This window comes from Panthera tigris, chromosome A1, assembly GCF_018350195.1.
Source record: "Panthera tigris isolate Pti1 chromosome A1, P.tigris_Pti1_mat1.1, whole genome shotgun sequence".
Lineage (NCBI taxonomy): Eukaryota > Metazoa > Chordata > Mammalia > Carnivora > Felidae > Panthera > Panthera tigris.
In genome coordinates, this window is record NC_056660.1 from 4,850,260 (window position 1) to 4,862,676 (window position 12,417).

A 12,417-nucleotide genomic window follows, 5' to 3' on the forward strand; every position below is an offset into this window, starting at 1 on the left:
AAGAGATTTATCAATAGATTGCCTTTACTGTTACAATATTCTCATCAGTACTTCAGGTACACTTAACTTTCCTGTACAGTTGAACAAATGAGCAAACAGAACTTTTGTCATGGATTCACACAGAGGAGACTACAACCCTCACAAGCAAATGCACGAGAAGAAAATCAAGATCCTTTGTTTTACAGCTAGGAATGAAATTTACGTTCTTTACATTCGCTGGGGGGGGGGGGAATGAATGCAGCTGGAGTCTAACTAGCACTATCGGGGTGAAATCAAATTTAAATCCGTTTCTCAAGACAGAATGTGTAAAATATTTCCAAGTGTGCAGTAGATGCCTTTGTGTGTTAGTTTGTGCACAGTTGAGTGCATCAGCACATGTGCGTGCGAGTGGCTTTATGAATTCCTGGTGGTGGGTTCAGAGTGCTTAAGGCTATGTCTGATTATAGGACCTCATCTATAGAAGGAAATTAAATATTAAAACAGTACTTTGAAATGACATTAAGGATCTGACACAATGCAATAAAAGCCAGTAATCTGACTAATAAAGAAATTCAACAAATCTCTACCACCTCTTCTAATTGAATCACTGCAAATTTAAAATGGGAACGGTCTGCTTTATGCTACTGGCTCAAACTTGTTTTCCTTTGATGTCTGTTTATTTCGTTCCTTTCGTACTGTTGAAATAGGTTTCCGTATACTTAGCTTGCCTCTTTCTTTCCTTTATGACACAGAACACAAGCTTTAAAAACATGTACCATCAGTTCATTACTTAGGCAATCTCTCTGGAAGATGGGAGCTATATAGCTCATATAGTGTATGAATATTATGCCGTTCACATGCATGTAGTTTTGCTTGAGAATATCTAGTCGTCCCGACACCATGAATCAACTCCTAGTAGGAGCTCTGGTCTTTTGATTACACACACTGAAGAGCATTTCAGAGAGGATATTACATAATCATTAGAGGCTAATAGCGTTCTAGGAGCTGCTTCAGTTAATCACTCAAAGTATCCAGGCATATGGTAACCTGTTCTGAAATAAATGTTTCATCTAAAATAATAGGAAACATACATATAAGGAAGCCACTTTTCAAAAAAAAAAATCTTGGCATAGAATGTTTATGATACGTATGCTTGCCAGTGTCATATTCTCAACATACCTGTCCCAATCACAAGTCCATAAAGCAAAAGTCAACTAACATGAAAAACTGTGTTTTTCTCTTGTTTTTTCTTTATATGTTCCTCATTTGGGACTCCCTATATTGTAGGGTGGTGGAATCCAAAATTTTTATAACCAAGGTAAAAATCTCTGATAAATAGTCTCTTACCCAAGACAAGACAGAACCATTCCTCTGGGAGGTCAACACAATAGACTTTTCTTTTTTTCTTTTTTCTTTTTTTTTTTTTTTTTTACCCCTGCATTGAGAGCCAGAGAACCCATATATAAAAAAAACAGAATTGCTTTAGGTTACAGTACATAAAAGAACATCAATAGTTCAGGGACAGTTATCATAACTAGTTATAAAACCAGATTTTAAATTCGAGGTTACTGATAGATTATAAAATGTTAACAGCTGGATAAACTGTAAAATATGCATTATGTACACATGAAAAGGTTACAGTTTATAAATGCTAAAATACTGTGTCTCTTGGCATTTTAGAGAAATCTTTCCCTGATCCTAATTTCTTCACTGGGTGGGAAAGAAAAAGGAGAAAGAAAGAAAGAAAGAAAGAAAGATCCTGCTCTGTTGAGCTTTTTACTTCTCTCCAAACAAATGATCTAGACCAAGCAAACCAAACTGCTCCTTTATGGTCCTGGTGGTAGATAGTGACCTATTTGCATACCCAGCAACTGAAAGTAGGCAAATTTTCTGCCAATCACTGATCCCCTCTGCTCATCAGGTGAAGACCAGACTCTTTCAGCTTTGGGGGTGTTTCCCACACAGTGGTACAGCAAAGGGTCTTTTCTTTTCTTTCTTTCTTTCTTTCTTTCTTTCTTTCTTTCTTTCTTTCTATCTCTCCCTCCCTCTCTCTCTCTCTTTTTTTTTCCTGGAAAGAAAAAGGAAAAGAAGGAAGGAAGGAAGGAAGGAAGGAAGGAAGGAAGGAAGGAAGGTGTCTTGGGAGAGGAGGGGCTCCTCTGGGGTTGGCAGTGGTTCCTCCAGGCCCTCTTTGCACCCTGCCTGGCACGGCCAAGTATCACGGCATGACGCTTACTTGGGTTTGTTTGGGTAAGTCCTGTTTTCTGCAAAGGCAAGTAAAGGTGACTTCCAAGTGTTGAGCGCATCAAAGCAAAAAAAGGAAAACCAAAGATTTTTTTTTTTTAAAGGTAAAAAAATTAAAAGTGCTTGAAAATAATTCTCAGGAAACTTATCTTGAGAGGAGAATCCCATGTGTAGCACCCCCTCCACGCTGTATCCTGCTGCCCCTGCTGGCCGCACAGGGACCTCCTGGGTCTAGGCTCTGGAGCAGGGACGGTCTAAGAGCCTCCGTTTAGGGGGAAGCAAAACTTATTTCGGTGGTTCCCAGGGAAAGTTGTATTCCTTGACGTGTGGTCCGCGCACGTCGGCCTCGGAGACCTCACAACTTTTTGGCAGTGTCGTGGCACGCCGCTGCCCGGATGGTGGTCCCAGCCAAGCCCCTGTTGCTGACCCTGCGGACCAGCACTTTGGAAACCGGGATTTTTGTTCTGGGCATCTCACTCCTGACCGGTTGCTGGTGCGCTACGGGATGGCTGGACGGGAGGTTCGCGAGGTGCTTGATGCTGATGGGGATTTTAGAGTCCTTCAGCAGGCTGCCTGGTGTGCGCAGCGGGCAGGTGATGGTGACCGGGGACACGGGCTTTAACCGGGACAAGCAGGCCGTCTCCTCGCTGGCGGGGACGACGGCCGGGCCCGCATCCGGATCGGAGTAGAGGTCGTAGAGCGCGTCCCCGCTGTAGCTATCCCGGGGGAGGGCCGCCTTCCTGCCGCCGCCGCCGCCGCCGCCGCCGCCGCCGGCGCTGTCCTCCTCCGGGCCCGGAGTGGTGGAATCCCAGTAGCCCTCGTCGCTGTTGGGGACGCCCTCCTGCTGCTCCTTCTCCGGGGGTTTGGGCTCCTCCTTGGGATGGAGCTCCATGGGAACCCGGTTGAGCCTCCGGTGCTTGCCCAACGGCACGTCCTTGGCCCCTTCTGCGCACCTGGCGTCTTTGGGGGTCTCCGGCCCCACCTGGGCGTCCAGGGCCGCCGCCGCCGCCGCCGCCGCCGCCGCTGTGGCCGCTGCCTCCTGGGGCCCTCGGGCCTGGTCCTCGGTCTGCGACAGCATGTCCCAGAACTCCTGGAGATAGGTGTCGTCCAGCTCGTCCGGGCTCGCCATCTCCTCCCCTCCGCCCTGGTAGGCCACCACGCCGGGGTTCTTTTTAGACAGGGCTGGCTTGCCAGGCCCGGGGGCATGCTTGTCGCAGCTGGGACCCGCCTCGTCCTCCGGGTCTGCAATAATATCTCCGCAGCCTGTAAGAGAGTCAAAGCTTTTCAGTGAAGTCACGTCAGAAAACATCAAACAAATACGATCGGCCGACGGGTCTGAGGGCGGATCGACAGAGGAAGGGTCGGGGGCGGCCGCCGCCCGGCCGCCGCACTCCGCGTCGAGCAGGGGGACGGGCGGTGCCGGAGCGTCACCTGTCCTGCAGGCTTCCTCGGCCGGGTGCGCCTCCTCCCCCGCGCCCGGCTCCGGGGGTGCCCGGGGCTCCTCGGCGCGCCGGTGCCCCGCGGCGTCCTCTCCCCGGGCGCCCTCGGCCCGAGGCGCCGCGGGGCCGGGGGCCCGTCGGCGGTCCGGCGCGGGGGCGCGAGCGGCGGGGGCCGGCCCCGGCTGCCCCCCTCCGGGCTCACCTGCTGCTGGCTCTGGCGGCGCGTCCCCGCGCGGCTGCTCCGGCTGGCGCGCGGGCGCGGGCGCGGGCGCGGGCGTCTCCTCCTTGACGCACTCCAGGCTGGCGGTGAGCGAGCCCGGCAGGACCAGGCCGCCCGGCGCCCCCGCGCGCTCGCCCTTGGCCTCCGCCTTGGCCCGCTTGTCCTTCTTGGGCCAGCGCATGCTGCTGAAGAGCCCCTTGAGCCCCCTCTTTTGTTTGCCGCCGGCCCTGCTCGCGTCCGCGGGCTCGCCCCGGCCGCTGTCCGGCCGCCCGTTCTTCCTCAGCAGGGAGAAGAAGCTGTGCGACTTGGCCACGGCGCTGGGGGCCGCGGAGCCCCCGCCGGGGCCCGCCGCCCTGGGGGCGCCCCCCGCCGCCGCCGCCGCCGCCGCCGCCGCCGCCGCGCCCGGCCGGCCCCCGCCGCCCCCGCCGCCGCCGCCGCCGCGCGGCTCCTCCTTCTTGCCGCTCTCCAGCACCAGCACCTCGGCCAGGCCGTCGTGGGTCCGGCTCCTCGCCATCCCCGTCGGACCCGAGCCTTTCGCGTCCCCTTTGTTTTTGACCCCGAAAATGCTGGGCATCGCGCCGCCCGATTTCCTCTTCCTGAACAACTTGAACGCGGCCTTGTTGATCCTCCCCGACGGCTGCTCGGCGGCCGGCGTCTCGGCGGCACAGTCGCAGTGCGAGTCCATGTCTGCCGCGAGGGTCCCGGCCGCGGCCGCCGCCTTCCTCCTGCAGCCCCCAGCGGACGCGCGGTCGCCGCCGCCGCCGCCGCCGCCGCCGCCGCCGCCGCGCCCGCTCGTCGCCATGGAAACCGAGCGGGCTAAGCCGCTTTCGTCAGCCGTGCGCTCGCGCCAGGCCCCTGTCATCGGGGTCTGCATCAACCTGAGCCGCTCGAGCCGCCGCCGCCGCCGCCGCCGCGAGAGACGCACGCATCCAAGACCCTCTCCCCTCCCGCCGGGGGCTTACATAACTCCCCAGCCCGCTTCGGAGCCGGCGCGGCGCGTGTGTGCGGCGGGGGCAGGCGACGGAGCCCCGAGCCGGCTGCGCACCCGGGAGGCGTCATGGTGGCGCTCGGATCCCGGCCAGTGTTGCCCGCCGCCCTCGCGGTCGTCCTCTAGAGATGCTCCTTCCGCAAGCCCGCTCGTGGATCACGGAACGCCCCCGGCACGGACAAAGAGACGCGAAAATTCGACCCAGCAAAATGGTTCCTCCTCCCCGCGCCTGTCCCGGGCCTCATGAGTCTCTCTTTGTGTGTGTGTGTGTGTGTGTGTGTGTGTGTGTGTGTGTGTGTGTGTGTGTATGTGTGTGTGTGTCTTGCCCCCAGCCTGTCGTGTCTGGCCCTACCGTTTGGGCCCCAGGCAGCCGCAGGCAGGGAGCGCGTCTGTTCGCCTCTGCGGCTCGCCCGCCGCTGAGCACAAGTCTGCAGGTGGAGGTGGAATCCTCGCTATTGCGGTTCTGATTCTGGCCGCAAAAACGCCAGCCCTCCGTCGAACACCAAGTAGCAACGCTCCGCAAGGAAAGTGCAGCAGTTCTGCAGGGTGGACGTGGACTGGTCCTTAGGGACAGCCATAGATTTTTATCTCAGACTCCAGCTCCTGGGGCTCGGGCCACGGGAGCCACTGCCTGGCCCGCACTGGGCCACGGCGGATGAGTGCAGAGTGGGACGCCCTATTTGAGAATCTCGGGTCCGCAGGTGGTCCTCGGAGGCCAGGGCCTGCCGCCTTCTTTTTCATTCCGCAGGACACGAGCTTTACTCCTGTCCCCCCCCCCACCCCGTCCCCTTCAACACCCCCAGGCCTTCCTGCAGCCCTCTCCCCCTTCCGGGCGGGGAAGAGCCTGGCAGCATCCCTGAGGGCCCAGGAGTCTCTGCGGCTGCTCCAACCCACATGATCTGGGGAGAGGAAAACCTTGCCCCAGAGAACCGCCCAAGCTGGGGATCTTTTCTTCAATCTGACTTGGAAGGTGACTGCTAATATTGTAACCTTCACACCTAATGCCGTGATCCTGGCTGGGGGGTTATTAGCAATAAAAGAAGAAATGTGGAGAAGCATGTACACACGCATATATAACATATACATTTACTATTATTTACGAACGTGATAAATACGTAATAATACTTCTTTGCCATTTATTTTATTCATAAATATTATTTAGGAATACGCAATGTTTACATCAATGTGAATAGCCATGTTTCCCCTAATCATCTCGAGATTCATTTTTGTTGTTTGTTGTTGTTGTTGTTAGAGACAGACAGGTGGGGTGGGGGGAGGAGAGCCCTCACACTCGCTGAGCAGGGGAGGGACACAGGGAGAAGGAGAGAGAGAGAGAATCCCCAGCAAGGCTCCACACCCAGCGCGGAGACCAGCTTGGGGCTCTGTCCCACAACCCTGGGATCACGACCTGAGCCCAAATCAAGAGTCCGACTGAGCCACCCAGGTGCCCCTCGAGCATCCTTTTTTATGAGCTTTGCATTTTACCCCGAAACTCCATTCTCTGTGGGTTGGAGTCGCAGTTTTGCTACTAACGTGTTGGCCATCGCCGCTCCTGTAGCACGGAACACAGTCGGTTTGGATTTAGGCCTTGGGGTTGTTAGTTGCACACTTGCCCTTTTCTATTGATTTCGATCAAGAACACTGTTTCGTAAAATTTAAAGAGCAGGGAGTTTGGATTCAGGAGAGGTTTTCATTCTCGCATTTGAATCCAACCGGGTCTCTGCAATTACTGGCACACGTCTCTCCTGGACAGGGTGTAACATTAAGACCCAGGTCTTTTGCCAGTTCTAACTGCCCACTTGCCATGAGGAATCAGGTTTCACATCACCGCAGGGAGGGAAGAGCTATGAAGGTCTGTAAAGCGAAACGCAAGTGTTATTTCTCCACCAGCCTTTGGAAGGCGGTTGAAAACCTTTCTCAGTTCTTTTATACGCATCCTGAAATTGCTCTGACTGGTGGGTTACGACGACGTCACTGTCCGTCCACAAGCGTTCATGACAGGAATCTGGGAAAAATGAGGCACTCTATACAAACTCTCCCCTGCTCTCTCCCCAAGCCTGGCGCTGGGAGAAAGTGGACTGCTTATCTACTGCAGAGCTCTGATCTCCCAGGACTCCAATCTGAGTTTCATTAGCATGACAATCCTTGGGTCCCCCTGGAAAAATGTGGCCAGGACTCTGGGATGGATATCATTCCCTTTGAGACACAGAGACTCCAACAAAAACAAAGGGACAAAGCAGTCTTCAGTCCTTGGCCCAGAGGCAGAAGAAGGCAACACACTCAGAACCATCCAAAGGCCTCCAGCAAAGGGAGCTTTAGAAGTCAAGATGTGAATGGGGGTCTTCAAATGTCCTCTAACCTAAGGTCCTTGTTACAGGGACTGTCAAAAAGGAGAGTGTGGCCAGCCTGCAAGGACCTTACCAGAAGAACCAGACACTCGGGGAGAGCACCCCTTCCCGGGGCCCAAGAGCCAGCAAGGGAGGTGGATGGTTAAGAGTTCCAGGCAGCCTGCTGGGTGGCAGGTTTAAGCCAAAGGTCATGGTTATGAACCATGGCAGGGGTTTACTCAACCTTAAATCGCTCTTCACAGTCAAGAGTGGCGGGGGGGGGGGGGCGGGCGCCTGGGTGGCTCAGTCGGTTGAGCGTCCGACTTCGGCTCAGGTCACGATCTCGTGGTCCGTGAGTTCAAGCCCCGCGTCGGGCTCTGGGCTGATGGCTCAGAGCCTGGAGCCTGCTTCCGATTCTGTGTCTCCCTCTCTCTCTGCCCCTCCCCCATTCATGCTCTGTCTCTCTCTGTCTCAAAACTAAACATTTAAAAAAAAAATTTAAGAGTGGGGGAAGCAAAATCTGCATCTGCACAAACTGGTGACTTTAGTCCCTGAAAGACAGATCATGACAGTGAAGATAAGTTTACCAGAAGCATCCCTGTAGGGGGTTATGTTTTCCTCTTTCATTCCTTCTCCCCAACTCCACCGTTGTCCCCACCCCCACGCTGCCACTTGAAAGAGCAAACAGAAAATTCAAGCAGAAAGAAGCTGAGGAGAAATGTTTCAGAAAAAAAGCTGTTCCGGGGGCGCCTGGGTGGCTCAGTCGGTTAAGCGTCCGACTCCGGCTCGGGTCGTGATCTCGTGGCTCGTGAGCTCGAGCCCCGCGCTGGGCTCTGTGCTGATGGCTCAGAGCCTGCTTGGGATTCTCCGTCTCCCTTGCTCTCTGCCCCTCCCCTGCTCGTGCTGTCTCTGTCTCAGGATAAATAAATAAACTTTAGAAAACATTTTAGAGGGTGACTCTGTGGCTTAGTCAGTTAAGCTTCTGACACGAGCTCAGCTCATGATCTCATGGTCCATGAGTTTAGAGCCCCTGTACCGGGCTCTGTGCTGACAGCTCCGATCGTGGATCCTGCTTCAGATTCTGTGTCTCCCTCTCTCTCTGCCCCTCCCCGACTTGCACTCTGTCTCTCTCTTTCTCAAAAATCAACAAACATTTAAAAATTGTTTTAATTAAAAAAAAGAAGAAGAAAGGAAAAAAGCTGTTCCAGAATGATAGGATACTTCACAAATGTAAACAGCAAGCTGCCTTTGCTGGAGACATGTGCATGCTTTTCTGTTTTGGCACAAGGGAGTGTTTGTTATTCAGTCACGGCTTTTCTCTCTGGGTAGAGAGCATCTTTGGAGGAAGACAATCAAAACAAGAGACAAGATAAGAGAAACACAGGAGAAATCATTTGAAAGCTTACCATCATGATCATCATCAAATTCCTCTTCAGGGTGCCTTCTGACCAGCCTAGCTCCAGCCATTGTCCTAAACTCATTGGGTGGAATTTTCTGAAGGGGATCACCCAGAACACTCTGCGGAAAAGGCCATGGTGCAGCAGCCGCCGTGGACCTCCCCTTGTCACAGCATTCCCATTAAGGAGGCCACAGGACTTACCTTACATTTGCCTAAGGTCTTTAAAGCAATAATGCTTAATCAATGTCATTTGGAAATGATGCTTGAACTGCGACCAACACTTCCTGGCTCCAGACCACTCAGCCTGCTCTGGACCCAGCCCAGTTGGCAACGCTGGCTTCCCCTTCCTGTCCATCTCTGCCCCCTACCCCACCCCACCATAACTATCCTCTAAGGCGAGCTGAGTGAAGACCCTCAGATATCTTTGTTAAGAGGACCATCCAGAAGAGCCCCAGCTTTGCCAACTTTGACCCTCATCCAGCAGTTAACTCTGTCCATGTAACCACGGCCTGTCCTCGCCCTCCAAGGGATGCCATGGGCAACCACAAGCTGAGAGAGACCACAGGTGAAGCGCCCAGTGGCCAGGGGAGAACTATGTGAATGCCCCTTGGCAGGGAGCTTGGCCCAGGGGCCCATGCTACTGGCATTTTTCTGTGCCCTCCTTTCTGTGGAACACAAGGCTCTAGGTGACAGCTGGCAGAGAAGGACTAGAGAGCTCTAAGCACAGTGAGCCTGAGCTGGACCGAGGTTCTTATGTACTCTTGTGCATATTTTGATTGCTGATCTGGCCTGAGCACCAGCTTTCAGTGTGGGGTAATAGCTGCTCTGGGTATATGCTTACTCAGAGGAGAAATTCATTTCTAATTAGTAACATGCAATGTGAAAAGCCCAGTCCAACTCGTAATTTTCCACATTAACCCTGGAACACAGCTGAGGCTGCTGAGGGGCAAGGGCTTATCTCAAGAGAACACAGAATCCCATGTTGGCTCTGGAATGACGGGAAAGCTCAGGGGGTAAGGTGTTCTGGGTTCCACAGGTCACCACTCAAGTGTCACCCTGGCCCAGCCCCTGTGGGTTTGTACCCGGATCATAGAGCAAGGGGGTGTGAAGAAAAGACCAGATAAAAGCAAAATGAGCACCTATCTGTAATGTTGGTGGGTCTCAGAGGCACGGGCCGTGCGGAAGCTGGTGTTTGGGTCATTTCTATGCCTCTCTCATAGCTTCTGCTTCTCACTGGCAATCATTGGCATCCCTTGGCTTCTAGACACATCATTCCAAACCACCTCCATTTTATTCTTTTTAAAAAATGTTTATTTTTTAAATTTTTAAAAAATGTTTATTTATTTGAGAGAGAGAGAGAGAGAGAGCAGGGGAGGGGCAGAGAGAGAGGGAGACACAGAATCCGAAGCAGGCTCTGGGCTCTGAGCTGTCAGCACAGAGCCCAACGCGGGGCTCGAACTCACGAACCGCGAGATCATGACCTGAGCCGAAGTCGGATGCTCAGCCGACTGAGCCACCCAGGCGCCCTGAAACCACCTCCATTTTCACGTGACGTTCTCCCCCAAGTGTCTGTGTCTCCTCTCTTCTTACAAGGACACCAGTCACACTGGAGTAAGGACCCCTCTCCAGCATCACCTCGTCATGTTATATCTCAGTCACAATTGCAAAGATCCTATGTCCACGTAAGGTCACATTCACAGGTACCGGGGTTAGGACCTCCACACATCTTTGGAGCCACCGTTCAACCCACAATAAGCACCACTGCCAGCAAGGGTGCCAGCATCCACCTCACTTTTATCCTTCAGCCCGGTCACCAGTGCCCTCGGCACAGACAGTATTGTGGCTGGACTCTCTTCGACGGATCCAAACTGGGTATGGGTCGCTCCAGCAAGTGTAGGCCCTCGGTAGATTTCAAGGTCACGGATGGCGCTCCTGGGGTCGCCAGCAATGAGGGGACGGTACCACTGGCAGCCGGAGCAAACAGGAAAGAAAATGGCGTGGTCCAAGAAGACTAGATGTTGGCGCCCTAGACGTGAGACCTCTGGCTTCTCTTGGCATCATCCGGGAGGATAAGAGGGCTGCCCGAGTCCCCATGCGGTGGACGGGATAGACTAAGAGAAACACCGTGGCCACTGTTCTCCAATTTCTGCGCATAAGCCAGGGTGGCCCGAGAAACCCGTTACCCCGTCACTGCGACTCAGCTCCTCCCCATAGTTCCCTTTTCTCCTGGGTCACTGTTTGGCCAGAGCCCCTCTTAGGAAATATTCTGTCTCAGATTGCAGAGTGGGGTGGGATGCCCTCAAGCTGTCGGCACCAAGGCGGGCACGAGGAAGCCAAAACCAGGCAGAATGAGGCCAGACAACAGGGGCCCGTGTGGACGGGATGCCAGGGTGTGGGGCACGGGTGAAGGCACATCAGGGAGCGGCCAGACTCAGCAGTGGGGATCGTCTGATCCTCGCGAGGGTGGAAACCACAGCCAGACTCCAAGAGGAGGCCCACAGGTGTTAATGGAGGACGCAAGGCACAGGAATTCAAAAGCGAGAGCCCAGAGGGGCTGCAAGAAATGAATTAAAGCCCACGCACCCGGCCCCTTGGGGGTAACTTTCGCTCGTCTTTAAGGAAATTCTACTGTGTGTCTGCTTTCTGACGCAAAGCAGCCTCACACACAGGCTTGGCGCGGCCCTTTCCGCAGGTCCACAGTGAGCACGAAGCAGCCCGTGCAGCTAAGGGAGGCCCCCCTGTCCAGGTTCCTCCTTCCCACCTGGTTTGCAGCCACATGAGCGAGGTGCTCTCTGCCAGGGCATCTCCTCATTGCCACCACGATGCCTTCCGGATCACCGGCTCCCTTTCTCAGCTGTTTCAACTTCAGTCCCACAAACACCAAGCTCCCCTGTTTTCCCGGGCCACTCTGGTTCTGTCGCTGCCCCACATCATAACACCTGCTCCCCTGTCCCTGCCGTGATGGCGCAGGGGACATACATAAGGGCTCCAGACAGACAGCAGCAGGGTCCTTTCTGGTCTCGGCTCTCAAGCCCCCCCCCCCCCCCCCCGCCGCGACACGGGGAGGCGTGTGTCACACCCACTCCTTTGTGGCAGGCCCCCTTCTTAAAGACCCTACCATTCCTTCTCTCCAACTTCTTTTCTCCCACTCCCCAAAGCTTGGGGGTCTTAAGTAGTCTGGGCCAGCAAAATACACATGTGTTCTCTTAAGTTAGTCGCTTAGGTTGGGACCTTGGCCCTTCCAGTTTAAATGACCCTGCCTCGTCAAGTAAAAAACTCTTATACTGGAGGATACTGCCATGGGCTTCAAAACTTTATTTGGCACTTCACTTGTTTTCGTTTTCTGGTTTCTGCATCTCTGACGACCTATTCGCGTCTAATTTCCCAGCCCTGTCCCATCCCAAACCTCCTACACACAACGCACAAACACTTGCTCTCTAGCGTAGTCTATATTCTGGCAAGTCTGGGCAAATCCCCCGAACGTATCGTTGCCCATCGGCTTGGTACGCACTGTAGCTATCACTTGGGGCACGGAAGCCCCACTTTCGCAGCTGATGTACCCCATGCATTCCCCCACGAAGTGGCTGGGACCCCGGTTTCTCTGTGTGTCTAGGAGCTGTAGCAGATTCCCACGATAGGCATTTTCTGCACTGCCTCAATCATCATGGTGGCCCAGGGCCCACTTCCCATAAGTTGACTCGAACCTAGAGGGGCAGAAGATGCTGTTGACAGGGAGGAGGACTTCCCTCTGTGACAAGCAGAGCCCCCAGCCAGTAGCACTGCGACAGGTGAGGAGCTTTGTCATCTCAATCAGAGGCTGATGA

General features: G+C 54.2%; 1 protein-coding gene across 2 annotated transcripts; it reads right to left on the reverse strand.

The window, feature by feature from the left end:
* Positions 1 to 2,435: 2,435 nt before the first annotated feature.
* AMER2 (APC membrane recruitment protein 2) lies at positions 2,436 to 4,681 on the reverse strand. Of its 2 annotated transcripts, XM_042957288.1 has the most exons (2): positions 3,862 to 4,681; positions 2,436 to 3,483 (listed from the first exon to the last, which is right to left on the reverse strand). In XM_042957288.1, the coding sequence occupies exons 1-2, from the start codon at positions 4,679 to 4,681 to the stop codon at positions 2,576 to 2,578; spliced, it is 1,728 nt and encodes a 575-aa protein (XP_042813222.1). In that variant the 3' UTR covers positions 2,436 to 2,575. The 2 variants fall into 2 exon arrangements, with proteins under 2 accessions (XP_042813222.1, XP_042813214.1); XM_042957280.1 differs by having other exon boundaries at positions 2,436 to 4,681.
* Positions 4,682 to 12,417: the final 7,736 nt, after the last annotated feature.

Excerpts from the sequence above, each read along its gene's own strand:
- AMER2 (XM_042957280.1), bottom strand. The coding sequence starts at position 4,681 with ATGGCGACGAGCGGGCGCGGCGGCGGCGGCGGCGGCGGCGGCGGCGGC.